General features: G+C 38.5%; 1 protein-coding gene across 50 annotated transcripts in view; it reads left to right on the top strand.

Moving 5' to 3' along the window:
* The window catches only part of TTN (titin), a 312,200-nt gene that overhangs the window by 221,905 nt on the left and 65,360 nt on the right, over positions 1-24,935 (top strand). For all 50 annotated transcript variants that reach the window (XM_050916743.1, XM_050916742.1, XM_050916769.1 and 47 more), the window contains 44 exons: positions 81-228; positions 346-523; positions 626-747; positions 832-1,119; positions 1,204-1,500; positions 1,607-1,793; positions 3,381-3,496; positions 3,592-3,891; positions 4,145-4,444; positions 4,538-4,643; positions 4,822-5,018; positions 5,122-5,427; positions 5,525-5,803; positions 6,634-6,933; positions 7,034-7,336; positions 7,447-7,821; positions 7,913-8,215; positions 9,059-9,358; positions 9,451-9,747; positions 9,848-10,132; positions 10,228-10,521; positions 11,055-11,354; positions 11,463-11,771; positions 11,865-12,055; positions 13,035-13,464; positions 14,052-14,360; positions 14,782-14,930; positions 15,020-15,052; positions 15,143-15,272; positions 15,368-15,667; positions 15,756-16,073; positions 16,186-16,482; positions 16,594-16,893; positions 17,469-17,783; positions 17,951-18,099; positions 19,166-19,316; positions 19,404-19,685; positions 19,789-20,091; positions 20,181-20,483; positions 20,596-20,877; positions 21,401-21,700; positions 21,792-22,094; positions 22,186-22,494; positions 22,581-22,862. In XM_050916743.1, the coding sequence (XP_050772700.1) occupies positions 81-228; positions 346-523; positions 626-747; positions 832-1,119; positions 1,204-1,500; positions 1,607-1,793; positions 3,381-3,496; positions 3,592-3,891; positions 4,145-4,444; positions 4,538-4,643; positions 4,822-5,018; positions 5,122-5,427; positions 5,525-5,803; positions 6,634-6,933; positions 7,034-7,336; positions 7,447-7,821; positions 7,913-8,215; positions 9,059-9,358; positions 9,451-9,747; positions 9,848-10,132; positions 10,228-10,521; positions 11,055-11,354; positions 11,463-11,771; positions 11,865-12,055; positions 13,035-13,464; positions 14,052-14,360; positions 14,782-14,930; positions 15,020-15,052; positions 15,143-15,272; positions 15,368-15,667; positions 15,756-16,073; positions 16,186-16,482; positions 16,594-16,893; positions 17,469-17,783; positions 17,951-18,099; positions 19,166-19,316; positions 19,404-19,685; positions 19,789-20,091; positions 20,181-20,483; positions 20,596-20,877; positions 21,401-21,700; positions 21,792-22,094; positions 22,186-22,494; positions 22,581-22,862 (11,326 nt within the window). The remainder of the gene's footprint in view (positions 1-80; positions 229-345; positions 524-625; positions 748-831; positions 1,120-1,203; positions 1,501-1,606; positions 1,794-3,380; positions 3,497-3,591; positions 3,892-4,144; positions 4,445-4,537; positions 4,644-4,821; positions 5,019-5,121; positions 5,428-5,524; positions 5,804-6,633; positions 6,934-7,033; positions 7,337-7,446; positions 7,822-7,912; positions 8,216-9,058; positions 9,359-9,450; positions 9,748-9,847; positions 10,133-10,227; positions 10,522-11,054; positions 11,355-11,462; positions 11,772-11,864; positions 12,056-13,034; positions 13,465-14,051; positions 14,361-14,781; positions 14,931-15,019; positions 15,053-15,142; positions 15,273-15,367; positions 15,668-15,755; positions 16,074-16,185; positions 16,483-16,593; positions 16,894-17,468; positions 17,784-17,950; positions 18,100-19,165; positions 19,317-19,403; positions 19,686-19,788; positions 20,092-20,180; positions 20,484-20,595; positions 20,878-21,400; positions 21,701-21,791; positions 22,095-22,185; positions 22,495-22,580; positions 22,863-24,935) is intronic.

Below are 24,935 nucleotides of genomic sequence, written 5' to 3' on the forward strand. Positions count from 1 at the left end.
CGTTCGTACCACAGAAGTTTGGTTATTTGCTGCTTTCGGAAGGAATTCTAGAAATAAATTAGAACATTTCTTTTTCTCAGGTTCTGGATTATGTTGTTGACCAAGAGTTCACTGTACCTGACCTCATCCAAGGAAAAGAATATTTGTTTAGAGTTTCAGCACGCAACAAATGTGGACCAGGAGAGCCTGCATATATTGATGAACCTGTAAATATGTCAGCACCAACAAGTAAGTATTCATCTTTATGGTTCTATTATGTTACTGCTTTTGCATTTATATAACTTTTGGAAAAAATCTGTGTCTCAGGTTGGTTTCTAAGATCCTGTATATCTCTCATTTTTATAGCGGTGCCTGATCCACCAGAGAATGTTAAATGGAGAGATCCAACATCTAAAAGCATCTTCTTAACATGGGATCCACCCAAGTATGATGGTGGTTCACGCATCAAGGGTTATCTGGTAGAAAAATGCCAACGTGGTACTGATAAGTGGGAGCCCTGTGGCGAACCTGTTGCTGAAACAAAGTAAGCATTTTAAGCACTAAAATCAGAAGGAATGTCATTTTAATTAAATAAAATACTTGATTCTTGCCATTTTAAATATCTGAATTGTGTTATAATTAACAGAATGGAAGTACCAAAACTTAAAGAAGGCGAATGGTACTCATACCGGGTTAAGGCTTTGAATAAACATGGAGCAAGCAAACCAAGCAAGCCAACAGATGAGATCCAGGCCGTGGATACAAAGGGTAATTATTTAAATGAATGAATTAAATCCATTATATTCTTTCTAACATTCTTCATAACAGTGTTTTAATTTTCTCGTAAATCAGAGGCCCCAGAAATTTTCCTAGATGTGAAACTTCTAGCTGGACTGACTGTAAAAGCTGGAACTAAAATTGAGCTACCAGCTACAATAAAAGGAAGGCCTGAACCTCGGATTACTTGGACCAAGGCTGATAAAATCCTGAAACCCGACGACAGAATTACGATTGAAACCAAACCTAACCATTCCAGCGTCACTATAACAGACAGCAAGAGAAGTGACAGTGGTACCTATATTATTGAAGCTGTAAATTCCAGTGGGCGTGCTACTGCCGTTGTTGAAGTTAATGTTTTAGGTATATTATATTTATTTTGAATCAACATAAATGTAACCAACCATATAAGCATCAGAAATTAATATTCATTTATCTCATCTATAGATAAGCCAGGTCCCCCAGCTGCATTTGATATATCAGATATTACAAATGAATCCTGCTTCCTGACATGGAATCCTCCTCGAGATGATGGTGGATCTAAAATCACAAACTATGTTGTTGAGAGAAGAGCCACAGACAGTGAAGTATGGCACAAGATGTCATCGACTATTAAGGGAACAAACTTCAAAGCGATGAACTTAATCCCTCATAAAGAATATATCTTCCGAGTCAGTGCTGAAAACATGTATGGTGTTGGGGAGCCAGTTCAACACAGCCCCATCATTGCTAAATATTCCTTTGGTAAGCTAATTAATTTGATGCTCAGTTTACTGTGTACTTTTACAAAAAAGGTATAAATATACAAATGTGTGTGTATATTTACATTTATATTTATGAATTTGTACAGATCCACCAGGGCCTCCGACAGGTGTCACACCTTCTGAAGTCACTAAAGATTCTGTGACATTAACATGGTCTGAACCAGATGAAGATGGTGGCAGTCCAATCACTGGTTATTGGGTTGAGAGATATGATCCTGATCACGATAAATGGATAAGATGCAATAAGATACCAGTGACAGATACAGCATTCAAGTATGACTACTATCAACTTAGCTTGTAAATGGGGCTATAAATACAGATAAATGTAGCACTGACCTTTTCAACATATATCATATCATTTTCTTATTCTCTTTATTGCTGTTCTAAATGTAGAACAAGCTAATGGCAGATGGCATGCCTTCTCTTTCAATACCTAATTTTAATCAACAATTTCTTTATGGAAGACTAAGAGTCTTATATTCTTTTTTCTTTCCCCCTGAATGGAATAGCAACTTTTTCTGCTGCATCCCCGGACACCAAAGAGTATTCTCAAAGTTGGTGCCGTTGCCGTTCCATGCATTAAGTCACACAGGCATTTTGTCAACACTTGTATGTAGCTAACACTCTTCCAATCCAATGTTCCAAAAAACATTTGGCAGATCTCCAACATTAGTCTTCTGTATGGCAGTATAACATTCTGCTGTTGCTAAGGAGGAGTACAGAAGAATAGCACAAGCATGTAAGGACAAAATTAGTGGGGTTCTGCAGGGGTCAGTCCTGGGTCTGGTATTATTCAATATGTTCATTAGTGACTTGTATAATGGAGGGGAAAGAATGCTTATAAAATTCACAGATGACACAAAGCTGGGAGGCTTGCAAGTACTTTGAAGGACAGGATTAGAATTCAAAATGACCTTGACAAATTGGAGAATTGATCTGAATTCAACAAGATGAAGTTTAATAAAGACGGTGTACAGTACCACACTTAGGAAGGAAAAATCAAATGCACAACTACAAATTGGGGAATAACTGGCTAGGTGATAGCACTGCTGAAAAGGATCTGGGGATTATAGTGGATCACAAATTGAATATGACTCAGCAGTGTGATGCAGCTGCGAAAGAGGCTAATATAATTCCAGGGATATTAAAAGGAATGTCATATCTAAGACACAGGAGGGAATTGTCCCACTCTACTTGGCCCTAATGAGGCCTCAGCCAGAGTACTGTGACCAGTTCTGGGTGCCACATTTTAGGAAAGATGTAGACGAATTGAAAAGAGTCCAGAGGAGAGCAACAAAAATGATAAAAGATTTAGAAAACCTGACCTGTAAGGAAAGGTTAAAAAAACTGGGCATGTTTAGTCCTGAGAAAAGAAGACTGGGAGGGTGGGGGAAAACAGACAGTCTTCAAATATGTTCAGGGATATTATAAATATGACCAGGATCAATTTTTCTCTGTGTCCATTGAAGGTAAGACAAGTAGTAATGAATTTAATCTGCAGCATGGGAGATTTAGGTTAGATATTAGGAAAAACTTTCTAACTATAAGGATAGTTAAACTCTGGAATAGGCTTCCAAGGGAGGTTGTGGAATCCCCATTATTGGTCCTGCCTCAGCACAGGGGACTAGACTTGATGCCTCTCAAGGTCCCTTTCAGTCCTACATGTCTATGATTCTATTGTCAGTATACCATTTAGTATCTTTAATCAATACCATTTAATATAACATATTTAGCAGTAGATGGGAATTTGAGGTTTTTTAACATAGGTAGCAGTATAATGACTTAAACACAATGCTAAGCGTGCATAAATGTGTGGGTTTGGCTTTATTACTAAATATACATTTTATTCCCAATTAACAGAGTTAAAGGTCTTACCAACAAGAAGAAGTACAAGTTCCGTGTCTTGGCAGAGAATCTTGCAGGACCTGGAAAACCAAGCAAGGAGACAGAGCCAATCCTAGTGAAGGATCCTATTGGTATTATGAATACATTTCTTTCACAATTTAATTTAACATAAAACCAAGGAAATAATTTGTTCTAAAGTCTAAATTATTATTTAATTTGTGTCTAGATCCTCCATGGCCCCCTGGCAAGCCAACTGTGAAAGATGTTGCCAAAACGTCATTATTCCTGCAGTGGACAAAGCCAGAACATGATGGAGGTGCAAAGATTGAGTCTTATGTCATTGAGTTACTAAAAACCGGAACAGATGAGTGGGTAAGAGTGGCTGAGGGCGTTCCTTTGACTGAACATTTCCTCAAGGGGCTTATGGAGAAACAAGAATACTCATTCCGTGTAAGAGCTGTGAACAAGGCTGGGGAGAGTGAACCTAGTGAGCCCAGTGACCCTGTGCTATGCAAAGAGAGACTGCGTGAGTAGTATTTAAAATATATTATGAAAAATACATATTTTACAGTTGTAAAATATACACTAAAACAGTCTAAACCGTGCCTGTTTGTTTAGCCAACAAGTAAACTTTTGTAAACTTATAAAATATTGAACTCTATCCTGCATCCACTGTAAAAATGTAATCTTTTAATAAGCCCCACATTATTCTCTGTCTTCTATGCATCTGATAGGATAAACAGATAAAACCATTTTCCTTTGTTTTACTATTTTTACAGACCCTCCTTCACCACCTCGATGGCTTGAGGTTATTAACATTACTAAGAACACCGCGGATCTTAAATGGACGGTACCAGAAAAAGATGGGGGCTCCCCAATTACCAACTACATTGTTGAAAAGAGAGATGTGAGACGGAAAGGCTGGCAAACAGTAGATACGACAGTAAAAGACACCAAATACACAGTGACCCCACTCACTGAAGGCTCTCTCTATGTGTTCCGCGTGGCTGCCGAAAATGCCGTTGGACAGAGTGACTATTGTGAAATTGAAGATTCAGTTCTTGCTAAAGACACCTTCAGTAAGTTTTCACATTTGCATGTTTAGAAGTTAGTATATACAAAGACATCGTTTTTGGACTCCTTTTCTCCTAATACAGATATTTTGGTTTTAGCTACTCCTGGACCACCATATGCTCTTGCAGTAGTTGAAGTGACAAAGAGACATGTTGATCTAAAATGGGAACCACCTAAGAATGACGGTGGCAGACCAATTCAAAGGTAAGATGATTACAGATTTGTATAGCACTAGCTGTATGCTTGGTGATGTGTAGATATACAGATATGCTTTTTTTATTTGTTTTTGTTTTAATATCTCTTTACCTATTTTCAATTAGTATGAAATTGTGCTTGTCCTATGATTCCATACTTCTAACGGTATCTTTTCTTATTTACATAGATATGTTATTGAAAAGAAAGAAAAATTAGGCACACGCTGGGTGAAAGCTGGCAAGACAGCTGGACCTGACTGTCATTTCAGAGTGACTGATGTTATTGAAGGTACAGAGGTACAGTTCCAGGTTCGTGCAGAAAATGAAGCTGGTTGTGGTCATCCAAGTGAACCAACTGACCTGCTTGCTATTGAAGACCCAACAAGTAAGTCATAATGTAATAATTAAAGTATGAAATATGGGGTCAAAATACTATATTGATGGACTGATATTGCAAAAAGTACTGTAATTCTTTTGCACTTTTGCAGGCCCTCCATCACCTCCTCTCGATTTACATGTGACAGATGCAAGCAGAAAGCACATTTCCATTGCATGGAAACCACCAGAGAAAAATGGTGGTAGTCCTATTATTGGATACAATGTTGAGCTGTGTGAAGCAGGAACAGAAAAATGGATGCGAATCAATTCTCGTCCAGTAAAAGACTTGAAATACAAAGTGGAAGAGGGCATTGTTCCTGACAAGGAGTATGTGCTGAGAGTCAGAGCTGTCAATGCTATTGGAGCTAGTGATCCATCAGACATCTCAGAAAATGTTGTTGTTAAAGATCCAGACTGTAAGAATATATTTCTTTTTAAAAGGATTGTAATTTGTAAATGCAAAAGGATTTGGGCATTTTGAAGCTTTTTAATAATATACTCTTCCTTTTACAGGCAATCCCACTATTGACCTAAAGACTCAAGACATTGTTGTTATTGAAGGAGAAAAATTAAGTATCCCTGTACCCTTTCGAGCTGTTCCATCACCAACCATTACATGGCATAAAGGTGGCAAGGAGGTTAAAGCAGGGGACAGAACAACAATGAAGAGCAATTACACATCTGCATTGCTTGAAATCACAAACAGTGTTCATGCTGATGCAGGTGTTTACACTATCACCCTGGAGAACAAACTGGGCTCAACAACTGGCTCAGTCAACGTCAAAGTCATAGGTAACTAAACTTTTTTTGACGATAAACTCTTTGGGTGAGCTGCTCACCCATTTTGGGCCATTGATGACATAAAATCACAATGAAAGTCCCATATCTGGCCAAGGAGGATTCCCCTGGTGCAGGCACTCAGGAGACAGATATGAGGTTACATCTCAAGAACCCATCGTGAGTCCTGGTATAAGAGGCAACCCAGGGGAAGGATTTGGTGAAGGGAAGTGTATGTTGGGGCCCCTAGCACACAACACTACAGAGACTCTAGGTGGCACTTTGGCCCCTAAAGAAGCTCACTGACATTGCCAAAACTTAATCATGCCCCCAAGGCTGTTGACTTGCACCAGTGGCCTTCCACTCCTCAGAATAGCCCTGGAGCTGGAGGATACAAAGGTGACTTAAAGCCATCATAGCCCCCATTCCCCTGGGCTACAAGCTGCATGCTGTGTCTGTCAGAGGCCTAGCACAGAAACTCACCCTTTATATCCATTCTAAAATAATATAATTATGTACTATAACTGTACAGTATTGCCAGCTATTTATATTTAAAATATTAATTAGGCATAAAATCCCAAAGAAAGGTCAATTTTGACACTTCAATAGATCTGTAATCCCTTAATAAGTCAATTAGTATGGAGAATGAATGAATCTTTCATGTCTACTGCCATAAGGTAAATTCATGTCTATGTTGTGCAACCAATATTTGTTCTTTTGGTCTGCTTTGTGAAAAACAGAAGTAAAACATACAATGTAATTTCACATTTGTACTAAAGCAGTTTCCTAGTTTCTTCTTGTTGTTGTTGTTAGGGTAATTATATAAAAATTATTATTTGAAACAGGTCTGCCTGGGCAGTGCAAAAACATTAAAGCAAGTGAAGTGACTAAAAATTCATGCAAGATAGCCTGGGAACCTCCAGAGTATGATGGTGGCACTCCCATCTTACATTATGTCCTGGAACGTAGAGAAGCTGGTCGGAGAACATATATTCCAGTGATGTCTGGTGAGAACAAACTCTCATGGATTGTCAAGGATCTTATACCAAATGGTGAATATTACTTCCGTGTTAAGGCTGTCAATAAAATTGGAGGAGGTGAATACATTGAATTAAGGAACCCAGTCATTGCTGAAGATCCAAAGCGTAAGCTTTTATATCAATGGATAATATACTAGATTGATTTTAAAGTAATTTCTCTATATCTTCTATTTGTTTAAATTCTATTTTTATTATAATTCTACAGAGCGTCCAGATCCACCTGTTGATCTTGAGACTTATAATCCAACATCAAAGTCAGTAACACTTACATGGAAGCCACCTTTGTATGATGGAGGATGCAAGATTATGGGCTATATCTTAGAAAAGCTTGCTAAGGGTCAAGACAAGTGGGAAAGGTGCAATGAATTTTTGGTACCGGTTTTGACCTACACAGTAAAAGATCTTGAGGAAGGCAAGGAATACCAGTTCCGTGCTCGTGCAGAAAATGCTGCAGGTGTCAGTGAACCTTCTCGTATCACTCCATTAGTGAAAGCTGTTGATCCCATTGGTATGATTTGCTTATTTTTCTTACTACCATGAATTCTTAAACCTACTGAAAAATACTACTTTTAACTTCATTTCTAAGTGTAACTTAAAATACATTTCTTATTATTACAGAGGCTCCAAAAGTCTTCCTTAGTGCTAATCTGCAGGCTGGCCTTGAGGTGAGGCGAGGTGATGAAATTGCACTGGAAGCACATATTTCCGGAGCACCGTACCCATCTATTACATGGTTAAGGAATGATGAAACTATTAGGCCACAGGAAATAAAAAAGAGAGTAACAAAGTTTACTAGGAGAAGGAAGGGTGAAGTTGAAGAAGAGGAGCCATTCTATCTTTCACTGCCAGAACGTTTGAATATTGACAACCACAAACCTGGAGAGTCCTTGTTAGCTGTTCGTGACTCACTGAGAACTGACCATGGCACATTTACTATTAGAGTTGAAAATGATCATGGTGTTGCAAAAGCCTCATGTGAAGTAAACGTATTAGGTATGTGCTTAAACACCTCATTGTTTAAAATGTCAGAGCAGATGCTCACCAGAGAATATGAATAATTTTTTGCTGATGTTTTAAAAAATAGATACACCTGGACCTCCTATCAACTTTACATTTGAAGATGTTAGAAAACATTCTGTTGTCTGCAAGTGGGAGCCTCCTCTTGATGATGGTGGAAGTGAAATCCTGAACTATGTCCTGGAAAAGAAAGACAACTCAAAAGCTGAAATAGGCTGGGTTACTGTCACTTCAACACTCAGGCATTGCAAATACCATGTGCTAAAACTGATTGAAGGAAAGGAATACCTCTTCCGTGTAACAGCTGAAAATAGGTTAGGACCTGGACCACCATGTGTTTCCAAACCACTAGTAGCCAAAGATCCATTCAGTAAGTTGTATGTTGATATTTAAACACAATACTTTTGAAGAAATTCTATTCTATATAAGTTTTTTATACCATCTGTATCACTAGTATCTGAATGTATTCCAGAAGTGTAACTAGCATTTGTCACGTGATTCATTTTTTTATCTTGTCCCCCTGTTAGGGGAGAAATTGTATGTGCAATATAGTGTTTTGTTTTGGCAGGGTGTTGTTTTGGGTTCTTTATTTAAATGTACATGCTACTGTATGATTATGTAAGAAAATACAATATTTAAGAATTGCACCTTTTGCTTGGAGCAGATTCCATGAGGCTTGTATTGGTCCTTAGTTCCTGTTGGGGTTCATACTACAGTCTGGAATGAGTCCCTCAGAGGACTCTGTCTCCAGCACAGACAAGCTTTATCCTTATGTTGGAAAGTCCCATTGTGCCAGAGGAGTTGTTGACCATAGTCTTTATCCCAGTGTTTAGATATCCTGCGCCCAACCCATTGAGTACCTTGAAGATAATTACAAAGGCCAAATGTATTACAATACACTCTTTTATATAGTACTTTTCATTGTAAAATATTAACAAATTAATCATGGCCCATGTGAAGGAGATCTACATTATTATCTCTCTTTTACAGATTGGTAAACTAAACCGCAGTAAGTTTAACTGACTTGTCCAAAATCACACAGTAAGAAAATGATAGACCTGCACTTAGAACAGGTCATTTCTTTACTCTTGTCTCCATGCTTAGTCCACTAGGCCATAATGCCTCACTACATAAATAAAATTAAATTTGAGGTCTGGATAAGATATCATAGGTGCCAAAATTGCATTTTTCTCTTTCTTTTTAATTTTTTTAGGTCCACCAGATGCACCTGATAAGCCTGAAGTGGAGGATGTTACCAGTAATAGTATGTTGGTTAAATGGAATGAACCAAAAGACAACGGTAGTCCCATCTTGGGTTACTGGATTGAAAAACGTGAAATCAATAGTACTCACTGGGCTCGTGTCAACAGAAACCTCCTGAACACCCTAGAAATAAGAGCTGATGGGCTTTTGGAAGGACTTACCTATATCTTTAGAGTGTGTGCTGAAAATGCAGCTGGCCCTGGCAAATTTAGTCCACCATCAGATCCAAAAACTGCTCAGGACCCAATATGTAAGCATTTTTATACAAGATAATACTTGGAGGCTGACAAGAGTAGGCTAAGTATTCATGAATTTTGATTTACACTTTTTTTATGTCTTTAGTGCCACCTGGTCCACCAATTCCAAGAGTTGTTGATACAAGCTCAACTGCTATTGAACTAGAATGGGAACCTCCAGCATTCAACGGTGGTGGTGATATCATTGGTTATTTCATTTACAAACAATTGGTGGGCATAAATGAATGGTCACGCTGCACAGAGAAATCCATTAAGATTAGAAAATACACTGTTAAAGAAATTAGGGAAGGTGCTGACTATAAACTCCGGGTTACCGCTGTTAATGCAGCTGGGGAAGGACCACCTGGTGAAACTGAACCTATAACAGTTTCAGAACCTCAAGGTACTGTTGTGCAAATGTCATTTAACATATAGTAGCCAGTATGGCATGTTAGATTCTTTTATCTCCCTTAAACTAATGCACTATTCCTATTTTTCTGCAGAGCCACCTCATGTTGAATTGGATGTTTCTGTCAAAGCAGGCATTCAGATAATGGCGGGGAAAACTCTTAAAATTCCTGCTACTGTAACTGGGCGCCCTACACCTACAATTGTGTGGACTGTGGAGGAAGGTGAATTAGACAAAGAAAGAGTTGTTATTGAAAATGTTGGCACCAAGTCTGAGCTAACTATTCAGAATGCATTGAGAAAAGACCATGGAAGATATGTGATTACTGCAACCAATGAGTGTGGTTCCAAATTTGCAGCAACCAGAGTAGAAGTTTTTGGTAAGAAATATTACATGCTATGAAACCAATTGTTAAGTGTACCTAGATACAAGAAATCTTTGTTTTTTTCTTATGCAACATGTTTTCTTTTTCAGATGTTCCTGGGCCAGTGCTTGACCTAAAACCTGTGGTTGTGAACAGAAAGATGTGTCTGCTTAACTGGTCCGATCCTGAAGATGATGGAGGAAGTGATATCACTGGCTTTCTTATTGAACGCAAAGATGCCAAAATGCATACTTGGAGACAGTGTATAGACACTGAGAGATCTAAGTGTGATATTACAGGTCTTGTTGAAGGACAGGAATATATGTTTCGTGTTATTGCCAAGAATAAGTTTGGCTGTGGTCCACCTGTTGACATAGGACCAATTCTTGCAGTTGACCCATTAGGTAAAATAACTATTTGTGTGCTTATGTAAATTATTAAATATGGGGAGATCTAGATCACTGCACAGTTATTTCATTAATGCTGAGAAGATGACACACTGTATGTTCAATGTACATAGACATATTAATGGGTTTTTATTTTAATGTCCATACTTCTCTGCTACAGAGCTAAGGCTTCAGACCTTCGGCAGAGTAATTGTTGAAATTAGACCTCTCACTTATGTATAATTATCATGACCATTTCTGAAAAGGAGTAGGAGATAATCACTTTGTCCCTCCTTCTTTCAATCAGGCAGCTTTCATTGTCAAAGATTGTGTTTAAACTATTGTTGAGACATTAATTGTTGCCCTGTTGCCTACATAGTCACTTCACTATCAGAGAAACTTCACACTACATTATAATAATTTGGATACCTTGCATATGAAAGATGCTGCTTTAAAAATGTGAACTCTATTTTATTTAATGAGATAAGAAATGAAACAAAACTTTAAGTATATGACTTATATTCTTCATTGTGAATTACTTGTGATAATAGGTCCTCCAACAGCACCTGAAAGGTTCATGTACACAGAGAGGACAAAATCAACCATTACACTTGACTGGAAGCCTCCCCGTAATGATGGTGGCAGTCCTGTCATAGGATACATCGTTGATAAGAGAAGACATGACTCAAACGTGTTCGAAAGAGTTAACCAGCAACTCTGTCCAACTACATCTCTTCTTGTAGAAAATCTTGATGAGCTTCATATGTATGAATTCCGTGTCAAAGCAGTCAATGCTATTGGTGAAAGTGAACCATCACTACCACTTAATGTAGTTATACAAGATGATGAAGGTACACCTGTTTATTAGAAACATGTACAACTGCCTTCAAAACTCTATTAACTAGTTTATTTGCTTTTTGTTACTGCTTTCATTCTTTTATTTTTGTTTTGTTTTACAGTACCTCCAACTGTCACATTACGTCTGGCCGTCAGAGGAGATACTATCAAAGTGAGGGCAGGAGAGGCAGTTAATATTCCCGCTGATGTGACAGGTCTACCAATGCCAAAGATTGAATGGGCCAAAAATGAAGTTGTAATTGACAAACCATCAGATGCACTTAAGATAACCAAACAAGAAATATCTAGATCTGAAGCAAAAACTGAACTTAGTATACCTGCTGCACTTAGGGACGATAAAGGCACTTACACAGTCACAGCTACCAATCGTCTCGGCACAGCATATCGCAATGCTTATGTTGAAGTGTATGGTAAGTATCTGATTTATTTTAATGAAATGACAAAAGCAAATATGTTTTTGCCTTTTCCATAACATAATATGATATTGTATTGCTTTTATTTAGATCGTCCTTCTCCACCAAGAAACCTTGCAGTTTCTGACATTAAAGCAGAATCATGCTATTTGACCTGGGATGCCCCCCTTGATAATGGTGGCAGTGAAATTACTCATTACATTATTGAAAAACGTGATGCCAGTAGGAAGAAATCTGAATGGGAGGAGGTTTCCAGCACGGTGGTTGACAGACGATTTGGGGTAAAGTTATCTCAAAACTTTTCTGTACTTTACAAAGTGTCTTTATTATGTAATTCAGCATGCTTAAATAATAAAAACAACATGTGTACAATACCAAAATAAAACGAATTACAGAACACATAGTTATCTGAGCTGGTGGTACACTGCCCATGACCAGAATTTCTAGATAATCACTATTGACATTGTGTATATCTGTATTTTCCTTAAATCCCAAAAAGAAAATAATATATTCAGTTATGTCATTTATTTTATAAAGAAATTAATATATGAGTTAAGATGACATATCCCTTTTGTGTCTTTTAGGTTAATTTATATCTGAAATATAATTTTGTATTTAGAGAGTAAAGGTGATCACAATTTTATACCACCCAGTAAAGATACAGTAGCTGACAAGTTACGTCATTTTGAAAAAAATCACTATACAGACATTTTAAGTCCAGTGGTTTTTTTATTAATTGTTTTTCCAGTTTTGCTTTTGGATTGTTATAGGCATCTTAGTGAGGATTCATTCTCACCCTCTATTAAAACTTAATCATAAGTCACATGTCACAGTAATTCTCACTAACTTAAGACACTGACAAAAGTATGTGACCACTTGGTATTTTGGTCAATTTTGTTAGGTTTTTTGCTTACCCTGCTGTTCTGACCTGCCGCTGTACCTCTTAGTAGCACTACCCTCCAGCTTCCCACCAGCATATTGCCGTCTTGCTGAAAGGGCAAACAGCCCAAATGGTAGGAACAAATAAGTGTGTTGATGTCTGCACCTACCCCAAAGACCAAGGGCATTATGACATTCTCATTCACTCTTGGCTCTATGTGCATGATATATGAGTCTCTATGTTGCAGCATATAGAGCTACATGTAGCCATTCATTGGGATAACTAAGGAAGAGTTTAATTAAACAGCGTCAAAAGCGGGAAAATTTAACATATGCTTATTTTGGAAACAGTCATTTATTAATTTAAATCTTGTTTTTCAGGTGTGGAAACTTGCAACAAATGGTGAATACCAGTTTAGAGTCAGGGCAGTAAACAAATATGGGACAAGTGATGAATGCCTCTCAGAGAAAGTGGTCATTAAGGATCCGTATGGCCTTCCTGGACCTCCTGGAAAACCAAAAGTTTTAGATCGCACTAGGTCATCAATGCTGGTGACTTGGGAGCCTCCTTTGGACAATGGTGGAGCCCCAATCACTGGGTATTGGTTGGAGAAGAGAGACGTCGGAGGCGTCTATTGGTCACGTGTTAACAGAGCTCCGGTAACCAAGCCAGTAATGAAAGGGCTAGAATTTAATGTCTTGCGGTTAACTGAAGGCGTTGAATACCAGTTTAGAGCCATGGCTGTAAATATTGCTGGAATTGGCCCTCCCAGTGAACCATCAGATCCCGCTTTAGCAGCAGATCCTATATGTAAGCATACAGTTTTTATGAGTTGCTTTAAAAGTTATAATACATAAAAACTACATTCTGCAACCCTTTTTGATGATGAATTCAATGAGACTAGACTGATGAAATATTTGTAATGCTATTCTGTTGTCAGTGTAATGATTTTCTGATTAACTATTAATTATTTTTATTTTAGTTCAGATAATTAATTTTGATCTCACTTGCCATACTTTTACATCAGTTTAACTCCAATGACTTTAATGGTATACTCCTGTTTAAGCTGGTGTAAGCGAGTTCAGAATCAATTATTTCTTTTTCTTTGTTGTTAAATATTATTACAATAGAATGATGTTTATATTCTTTGTGTATGTAGAATTGTTATATGTGTTGTAAATTTACAAAACATGCATAACAATTTCACATATGGTATATGTCATATACATAACCTGTTTGTAAATATACATATTTGCAGTATTCTCAATTTTTACTGCCATTCTTTTTGACAAATGTATAGAAAAATACTTTTGCTGACATTACAGCATTTTAAAATATAAATCTGAAAATACATAGACACTAACTCCCAGCCAACACTTTTTGCATTTTCTTACAAGTTGTACCTGGTGCGCCATCATGCCCAGAGGTCACAGATAGAACCAAATCCACTATATCTCTTAAATGGAAACCTCCACAAAAAGATGGTGGCAGTCCTATAAAAGGATACATTGTTGAAATGCAAGAAGAAGGTAGTACTGACTGGAAGAAGGTGAATGAACCAGACAAACTATTTCCTACTTGCAAATGTGTTGTACCCAGCTTGAGAGAACTTAGAAAGTACAGATTTAGAGTGAAAGCTGTAAATGCTGCTGGGGAATCTGAACCAAGTCTTCCAACATCAGAAATACCTGTCAAGGAAATTCTAGGTAAGAGTCTTGGAATTAATTTAGATATTTAGAGATAAATCCTACACTTTGCTGTGCATGTGCATTCGGAGACAAAGAGGGGTAAAGACTAAGTTCAAACAGGACCCACCATGGTAGACCTAGCCCAGTACACAGAATTATATAAGAACATCAGCAAAGATGCTGTAAATTTAAGAAAGTGATCTGGTGACTATGAACAGGATATGATCAAGCAGAAATCTGAGAAGTGTTACAACCAGACATAAAGGGCACGTTGTGCCTAATGAAGAAGTAACAGCAACAAATGCCACACAGAGTATTGGGGGCCTTCTGATGTATACTGTGCATGCTTTGGAATGTATCATGAGGTTTTAGTCCATAGCTGGCTGAATTTTAATTTCAATAACTCATCTAACAATTATGTTTGTAAATCTTTTTGCAGAGGAACCAGAAGTTTTTATTGATATTGGAGCACAAGATTTTCTCTCTGTTCGTTCTGGTACAACAATTAAAATACCAGCCATTATAAAGGGGCGTCCAGTTCCAAAAACATCTTGGGAATTTGAAGGAGAAGCCAAGAAGGCAATAAAGGTTAATAAAAGATCTGATTACTTTCTAAATCTGTTGCTAACTATTTAAAGAAATCTCTGTTATGTTTACTTTTTCTTCTTTATTTATAGGAAGGAGTCAATAATATACCTGAAGATGCTCAGGTAATGTAAAAAAAATGAATTGTTTCTATATTGCTAAATTCTTCATGTTGTAATTATTTATAATCAATATATATCTCTTTTTATTTGCAGCTGGAAGTAACTGATACTACTTCAGTAATTACTATCCCAGAATGTAACAGAGGCCATTCTGGAAGATACAGTATTACAGCAAAGAATAAAGCAGGACAGAAAACTGTAAATGTTAGAGTTAACGTGCTTGGTACGTCGTATACATGTTGGAGTATTCATATAGCATTTTTCATGTTTTCTAGGTATTTATCTAAAACTGCTTCTGTTGTGCTTTTATACTAATAGATGTGCCAGGGCCACCAAAAGACCTGAAAGTGAGTGATATAACAAGATGTAGTTGCAAACTTTCATGGAAGATGCCAGACAATGATGGTGGAGACAGAATCAAAGGCTATGTTATAGAGAAGAAGACTGTTGAAGGGAAGGCTTGGACAAAAGTTAATCCAGATTGTGGAAGCACTTCCTTCATTGTACCTGATCTCATAGCTGGGCAACAATATTTCTTCCGTGTACGTGCAGAAAACCGTTTTGGTATTGGGCCGCCTGCAGACACAATCCAACGGACCACAGCCAGGGATCCAATCCGTAAGTTAAATCAAAGTGGAACATCTCCTTTGATAACCAAATGCTACTGTAATGTTGGTTGATTCCAATTTTTATTTGATATTTAAAGATCCTCCTGATCCACCTATCAAACTCAAGATCGGTCTTGTAACTAAAAACACTGTTAGCTTGACATGGAAACCTCCAAAGAATGATGGTGGTGCCCCTGTTACACATTATAATATTGAGTGTCTTCGCTGGGATCGTACTGGGGAAGGAAAAGAGTCTTGGAAACAGTGCAATAGACGTGATGTAGAGGAAACAAAGTTTACTGTTGAGGACCTGAAAGAAGGTGAAGATTATGAATTCAGAGTCAAAGCTGTAAATGAAGCCGGTCCCAGCAGACCATCTGCTACAGTTGGCCCAATTGTTGTCAAAGACCAAACATGTAAGTACTGAACAATGCTGGAAAACAGAACATTTCATTATACAATTTTAAAAGTATATCTGCTTTTATATCCCTTTTAATGGTAATTTATGTTTTTCGTGTTTCATACTAGGTCCACCATCAATTGAACTCAAAGAATTTATGGAGGTTGAGGAGGGAACAGATATTAACATTGTAGCCAAGATAAAGGGTGTACCATTCCCCAAATTAACATGGTTTAAAGCTACTCCAAAGAAACCTGATGACAAAACACCAGTACTATATGATCAACATGTCAATAAGGTTGTGAGCGAAGATACTTGCACCTTATTAATCCAACAGTCTCGCAGAAGAGATACAGGCTTATACACTTTAACTGCTGTAAATAATCTGGGAACTGCTTCAAAGGAGATGAGGCTGAATGTTCTTGGTAAATATCAAGGGCTTTTGTACAATTGCATGTGTTGATTCTGTGAATGTGATACTTTATTTTAAATGTATTTTAATAATGCATTCATAATTCTTAAAATTTAACTTTCAGGACGTCCTGGACCACCAGAGGGACCCATTAAGTTTGAATCCATTTCATCTGATCAGATGACCTTGTCTTGGCTTCCTCCTAAAGATGATGGTGGTTCTAAGATTACAAACTATGTTATTGAAAAAAGGGAAGCTAATAGAAGAACATGGGTACCTGTTACCAAGGAACCGAAAGAATGCATCTTCACTGTGCCCAAATTGCTGGAAGGCCATGAATATGTGTTCCGCATCATGGCACAAAATAAATTTGGCGTTGGGGAGCCTCTTGATAGTGAACCACAAACAGCAAGAAACCTTTTCAGTAAGTATGATATTGTGTTCAAATATTAGTTGTTCTCATGCTTTATAGTGACTTTGACAAAGCAGAGCCTAAAGAATCAACTGATCTATTATGCAAAGCTGTAAATTCCAATTGCTTTTATCTTTCCCGCATATCTGAAATTTCTAGAATAGTCTGAAAGATTTTTACCATAGATATCCTGTTAGATAGTTAATGGTTAAAATTTTAATATTTTGTCTCTTTTCTTTGCTGTATCTTAAAATACAACTAGCTTTGGTTTTATTGAAACTGGACTGGCTCATACAGTTATATTTGGGGTAATATTGACCTTACCATTATGGAAGAGTTATTTTCCTAACTTGAGTTATGGAAAAAGACAATAAAGAATAAGGGAGTTAGCTTCTTAGTTGCTGGTCTAACAGAGAGGGAATGCTAGGTCTGAGAAAAGAAGACTATATTACGAACATTTTCCTACACACACTGGCCACAGAAAAGTACACAGAAGGCAAGTGAATGTTAACCTTGACAATTAAATGAGGCACAGACATTTTATATTTTAACATTTGGTTACAAAATGTGTGTAACTTTTTTTCCAGGTGTTCCTGGACCATGCGACAAGCCAACAGTTAGCAGCATAACACATGACTCAATGATTGTCAACTGGGAGGAACCTGAATATGATGGAGGCTCTCCTGTAACAGGTTACTGGCTGGAGCGCAAAGAGACCACTGGAAAGAGATGGACAAGGGTTAACCGTGATCCCATCAAACCTATGCCACTAGGTGTTTCTTACAAAGTAACTGGTCTTATTGAAAATTCAGAATATCAGTTCCGTGTATCGGCTATTAATGCAGCTGGTGTTGGTCCACCAAGCATGCCATCTGACCCAGCAATTGCTAGAGACCCTATTGGTAAATATGTTAAATTTATATTTTTCAAATTGAAAATGTTCCATTGAGAAGAAAAAATATATATCTATATATATCTATATATATATAGATATATATATATAGATAGATATATAGATATAGATATATAGATATATAGATATATGTAATGATATGATATTATTTTCCAGGCCCCCCTGGTCCACCTATTCCAAAAGTTACTGACTGGACAAAGTCATCTGTTGATCTGGAATGGGCTCCACCATTAAAGGATGGTGGTTCTAAGATCACTGGTTACATAGTTGAATATAAAGAGGAAGGAAAGGAAGAATGGGAAAAGGTAGGTGAAATACTATTATAGGATCTAAGTTTCCTCTATCTTTAAACAATATTTGTTGCTAATGTATATTTGTACACATTCTCATTACACCAACTATATGGTATACATTATCATGTCTTCTTTGTACAATAATTATCTTCATAGTTTTAAAATATATGGCCAAATATAAAAGTTAATATTTGCCACACTGTGGTGTCTAAGATACCTCAGTCTTTTCCTAAACTCAGGTTCTCTAAACTACACAGGTATGTTTATAGTTATCAATAAAGGAGCAGAAGGTTCATGTGAAAGTGGATATTAGGTACAAAAGTAAAGTAGCCAATAGAAGGACAAATTCTTCCTAATTATTTTGCAAACAATGCCTCCACATTTTTCTACTGCTTTTCAATAATACATTACTGAAAATCTCACTGGTGCATACAGAACAGAAGTTAATGTTTCCAAACCAGTAATTTGGCCATAAATATATGACACTTGTCCAGTTTGTCTACTTTTGCACCTCTTCACACATTTGATATAAGCCAAATGCTGCCCCAACCTACACATAAAATCCATAAAAACAGGCTATGCACAAGAGATCCAGAAAGGAGCAAGAGAAAGGGATTTTTCCCACCTTTCCTCCTTTCACCTCCAAACTGGCATTTTGATGTACAGCAACCCTATGCAGCCATTTGTCTGCCTCAGATCATGGACTCTGTTGTAACTGCTATGGCTCCTTTATGACTCCCTACTTGGAGGAATTGTTCAAACTGATGAATCTGCATAATAGTAGATCTCCAAGTCACTCTCCTGCATTTCCATTTCCCTATATTCCTCTCACAATGTTCCCTTCAATCCGCATATCACTCATACGCACCGGGGATGTCATGAATGACTTCTCTGTGGAATGCCCATTCCCTGTATTTGAATAGTGCTGGTGTCGCTGCATTTAGAGCCTGCTGTACTTGTGGATGTCGGACAGTTATACCATAATAGTTGTTTCATATACATGAGTGCCACCAATAGCCAATTCCTTTGTGATTTTTGTGATTTTCTGATATTGACTGATGTTATAATCTTTTTCCAGGTAAAAGATAGAGAAATAAGGGGAACCAAGTTTGTTGTGACAGGATTAAAAGAAGGAAGTTTCTACAGATTTAGAGTTAGAGCAATAAATGCTGCTGGCATCGGAGAGCCTGGAGAAGTTACAGAAGTTATTGAAATGAAAGATAGAATTGGTATTTATAATTTTTATTTTAAACATTTTTATCAATCAAAGTGAACGAACAGAAAATATATTGAATCATTTCGTTTATTTCTTACAGTCCCCCCTGATCTTCACTTGGATGCTAGTGTCAGGGACAGAATTGTTGTTCATGCTGGGGGAGTGATCCGGATCATAGCTTATGTCTCAGGAAAGCCACCTCCAACAGTCACCTGGAGCAGGGATGAAAGAGCTTTACCAGAAGAAGCTAAAATTGAAGAAACAGCCATCAGCTCTTCTATGGTTATTAAGAACTGCAAGAGAAGTCACCAAGGCCTCTACACTCTTTTTGCCAAAAATGCAGGTGGAGAACGGAAGAAGACTATTATTGTTGATGTGTTAGGTAAATCGGAAGTTCAGAATTTGCATACAATTTTGTTCTAAAAATATGATTTCATAAAGTCCAGTACATAAAACTAAATATATACTTTTTCTTTCCGTCTTAGATGTACCAGGGCCAGTTGGCGTTCCATTCCTTACTGAGAACCTAACCAATGACTCTTGCAAACTGACATGGTTTTCTCCAGAGGATGATGGTGGTTCTCCTATCACCAACTATATTATTGAAAAGCGTGAAGCTGACCGTAAAGCTTGGACCCCAGTAACCTATACAGTCACGAGACAGAATGCTACTGTTCAAGGACTGATTGAAGGCAAGGCATACTTTTTCCGAATTGCAGCTGAGAATATTATTGGCATGGGCCCATTCGTTGAGACAACAAAAGAGCTTGTCATCAGAGAACCAATATGTAAGTACATTTTTGTTTTATGAATGATTGAAATAGAAGAGAGATCGGCAAAAAAATGTATTCACCACATTGTTTATATTTATTTACAGCTGTACCTGAGCGTCCAGAAGATCTGGAGGTAAAAGCAGTTACCAAGGATTCTGTTACATTGACTTGGAACCCACCTAAATATAATGGAGGTTCCGACATAACCATGTATGTCCTGGAAAGCCGTCTCATTGGAAAAGAGAAATTCCACAGAGTTACAAAGGAGAAAATGCTTGATCGGAAATACACTGTTGAAGGACTGAAAGAAGGTGACACTTATGAATATCGTGTGAGTGCTTGCAATATTGTGGGACAAGGAAAACCATCTTTCTGCACAAAACCAATCACATGCAAGGATGAAATTGGTATGGGTCTATTTTCCATAATTCAGTTTGAAAACAAACAAGTACGTTTTGGGGTATATAATTTTTTTATTAATATTGCTACTTACCTTTTTTTCCCAATGATATCTTTTAGCTCCTCCAACACTGGAACTTGACTGTAGAGACAAGCTAATTGTTCGGGTTGGTGAAGCTTTCAGCCTGACTGGACGTTACTCAGGGAAGCCTGTGCCAAAGGTGACTTGGTTAAAGGATGAAATTACAGTTAAAGAAGATAAGCGTACAAAGATTCAGACCACTCCAACAACCCTTTGCTTGGGGATATTAAAATCCATCCGAGAAGATTCAGGCAAATATTGTGTGATCATAGAGAACAGCTCCGGATCAAGAAAAGGCCTTTGTCAAGTCACTGTTGTTGGTAAGTGTAACTGAGCTATAATAATGTCGTGCTTTTAATAATAATTAGAACTGATCAAATAGAAGAAAGATTGAATATTAAACTGAGTGTCTTATAGAATATTGTGAATTCACTCCTTTATTATTTGTGATGTTATTCGTTGATTTTTAGTATTCAGTTAATTGCTAGCGTAAGTTTATTTACCATGAATAATTTGACAGGCTCTAATAATAATATTTTGCACTATTTTAGCAAATTTCAATGCAAGATGATAAAGCACTTTGTAAGCATTAATTAATTAAGCCCAATAAGTTAGGTATTAGTCTCCTTTTACAGATGGGTAAACTAAAGGAAAGTGATTTGCTCAATATCACATAGTGAGAGAACAGCAGAGCCAAGAATAGAACATTGGTGTCCTGATTCCCAGTTCTTTGTTATAACCATTAGGCCATACCTTTCATTCCAAGTTATATTTACAGTAGAGTAATGACACTGTTCAATCTGTGTATTGTTGGATTTTTCTGTTCATTGTTTCTTTTAACAGATCGCCCTCAGCCTCCAGTAGGCCCAGTTATTTTTGATGAAGTTCATAAAGATCATATGATCATCTCCTGGAAACCTCCACTAGATGATGGTGGCAGTGAAATTACAAATTATATTATTGAGAAGAAAGATGCACACAGGGATCTCTGGATGCCAGTAACATCTGCCAATGTCAAGACAACGTGCAAAATTCCTAAACTACTTGAGGGAAAAGAGTATGTTGTACGAATTTATGCTGAAAATCTTTATGGCATAAGTGATCCTCTAGTATCTGATGAAATGAAGGCCAAGGATCGTTTCAGTATGTTATTTATTTGCTACTTTATTTTAATAATTTAACCATCAAAATGCTTGTTATACTATAAATTCATTTAAAAATATTATTTCTTCAGGTGTTCCTGCTGCGCCAGAGCAACCCATCATTAAAGATGTTACCAAAAATTCTGCCTTAGTAATTTGGAACAGACCACATGATGGAGGCAAGCCAATAACTACTTATATTTTGGAAAAGAAGGAAACAATGTCTAATCGATGGGCCAGAGTCACCAAAGATCCAATTTTCCCAGAAACTCAGTTCAGGGTACCTGATCTCCTTGAAGGCTGTGAATATGAATTCCGTGTATCAGCAGCAAATGAAATTGGTGTTGGTGATCCTAGCCCACCATCAAAGCCAGTCTTCGCTAAAGATCCAATTGGTAAAGTATCAAACAAAATCCATTCATATTCTGTGTGTTCCTGAAAATCTTTTTCAGATAGGTTTTAATGGTTTCTGAATTTTTTTAATAGTCAAACCAAGTCCACCTATTAACCCTGAAGCAGTGGATAAAACTAAAAACTCAGTTGATTTGTCTTGGCAACCACCACGTCATGATGGCAAAGGCAAGATCATTGGCTATCTTGTTGAGTATCAGAAAGTTGGAGATGAAGATTGGAAGAAGGCCAATCTTACAGCAGACTCCTGCCCTGAAACAAAATACAAGGTCACTGGTCTTACTGAGGGTTTGACCTATAAGTTCAGAGTCATGGCAGTCAATGCAGCAGGTGAATCAGAACCAGCTTATGTTCCTGATCCAATAGAAGTAAAGGACAGGCTTGGTAAGTGAAATAAACTCAGATAAGTTTATGAATAAAAGATATTGTCAAAATGTGCTTATTTACTAAAACTGGAATCTTTCTCCCAGAACCTCCAGAGCTGATACTTGATGCTAATATGGCACGGGAGCAACACGTAAAAGCTGGAAATACACTAAGACTTAGTGCTGTAATTAAAGGAATTCCATTCCCAAAAGTGTCATGGAAGAAAGAAGGACAAGAGGTTTCACCCAAAGCAGATATTGAGGTTACAGGAGTTGGCAGTAAGCTGGAAATTCGTAACACTGTCCATGAAGATGGTGGAATCTACTCTTTGACTGTTGAGAATCCAGTTGGTTCAAAGACAGTTTCAGTAAAAGTCATTGTACTAGGTAATTATTTTTGGTCTTTGTTTATACTGTATGCTTTTTATTATTTTATTGGAAATCAAAGAAATTGGATATGCAGAGAATAAATGAATAATTTCAGTGCAGAAAAATCAGTAAAATCACAGACAGCTGCAGCGGCACAGGAGCCAGCCAACAGAGCTGCTAACAGGGGAGTTTTAGTGGGAGTGCTGTTGGAGGAGCAGGTTTTTGTAGTTTGTGGATTGTATTGTGGAGTTTGTGTGTGAGTGAGTGTGTGTGCAGGCTGCTAGGGGCTGTGTGCTGGGAGCGAGGCTGAGCCCTGAGTTGGGGGTGGGGCTTACCTGATTAGGGGTCCTATATAAGGAGCCAGGCACTCAGGCAGCGGCACAGGAGCCAGCCAACAGAGCTGCTAACAGGGGAGTTTCAGTGGGAGTTTCCAGGGGGAGGTTACAGGGGAGACCAAGGCAGAGTAACCAGGAAGTCAGACAAGGGAAGGGGCAGGGGTCTGCCAGCAGCCCAGCGCTTGTTGGTGGCCTGCGGTGCGGTGTGAGGCGTGGATTGCCAGGAACAGAGTTGGAAGGGTATGATGGAGGCAGAGGCAGCAGGTACAGACACACTGAGGATGACCGGATGCGGTAGCTGTGGCATGTACATGGTCCTGGAGGGGGCACCTGAAAGGAGTTTCATCTGCATGAAGTGCCGCCTGATAGAGCTGCTGGAGGAAAAGGTAAGGGGACTGGAGATGCAGGTGGAAACTCTGGCTGAGTTTAGAAGGGGGTTTGAGCAGATGATGGAACACAGACATGATGAGGCACAGGGGATAAGCTCAGACGAGCGGATAGAAGCAGGACCAAAGAACTCTGAGGAGGGGCTGCCGGGTGAGGAAAGTGGACGGTGGAAGCATGTGACTAGGAGAACCAGGCAGAGGAAAAGACGGGCCAGCGATGGAGAAATAGAACTCAGGAACAGGTTTGCTGAGTTGGAAAATGAAGATGGAGCACAGCAGGCTGCTGAAGGAGAGAGGGCAGAGGAAAAGACGGGCCAGCGATGGAGAAATAGAACTCAGGAACAGGTTTGCTGAGTTGGAAAATGAAGATGGAGCACAACAGGCTGCTGAAGGAGAGAGGGCAAGGAAAAAGAGACGAGCAGCTAGTCCTGCAGAAGGAGGGGAGGAGTCAATGGAGGCGACACCAAGTATGAGCCCTAGGAGGACTGTAAGGGCGAATACAAATTGAGGGGAATTGCGGCCAGCTGGTGTGGGGGATAGACCAGAGAATCACACTGTCGCCAGGAAAAGGCAAGTCTATGTGATTGGAGACTCTTTACTGAGAAGAATAGACAGGCCTGTAACTAGACCTGATCGGGAGAACAGAAGGGTGTGCTGTCTGCCAGGGGCTAAGATACAGGATGTGGATCTGAGGCTGAATAGGATCCTAGCAGGAGCGGGAAAGAATCCGTTGATTGTCCTTCTTGTGGGAACGAATGATACGGCTAGTTACTCGCTGGACTGTATCAAGGAGGACTATGCCAGACTGGGGAAGACGCTCAAAGAAATCGAGGCTCAGGTGATCTTCAGTGGGATTCTGCCGGTTCCTAGAGCAGGGCGACGAAGGAGTGACAAGATTATGGCGATCAACAGATGGCTCAGGCATTGGTGTTATAAGGAGGGCTTTGGGATGTACGGTCATTGGGAAGCGTTTACGGATAGACAACTGTTCGCTCAGGATGGACTTCATCTAAGTAAGGAGGGAAATAGAATTCTAGGATGGAGGCTCGCCGACCTCATCAAGAGAGCTTTAAACTAGGAAGTTGAGGGAGATGGTTGGGAGATGTTCAGGAGATCTCCACGCCGGAATATAACCTGGAGAGGGAAGTAAACAAAGTGAGAGGGGATACCCTTGCGGACCAAAGAATTGATCCAAGGAGGAATAGTGGAGTAGAAACCAGAGTAATGGGTGATGCTGGTGGTAGAAGGTCTGTGCACAAGGGGGGGAAAGAATGTCACTGATGCCAAACACCAAAAATTAAAATGTCTGTACACTAATGCGAGGAGCCTAGGTAACAAGATGGAGGAACTGGAGCTACTGGTGCAGGAAG

Source organism: Gopherus flavomarginatus, chromosome 10, assembly GCF_025201925.1.
Source record: "Gopherus flavomarginatus isolate rGopFla2 chromosome 10, rGopFla2.mat.asm, whole genome shotgun sequence".
In the NCBI taxonomy this organism is placed as follows: Eukaryota; Metazoa; Chordata; order Testudines; family Testudinidae; genus Gopherus; species Gopherus flavomarginatus.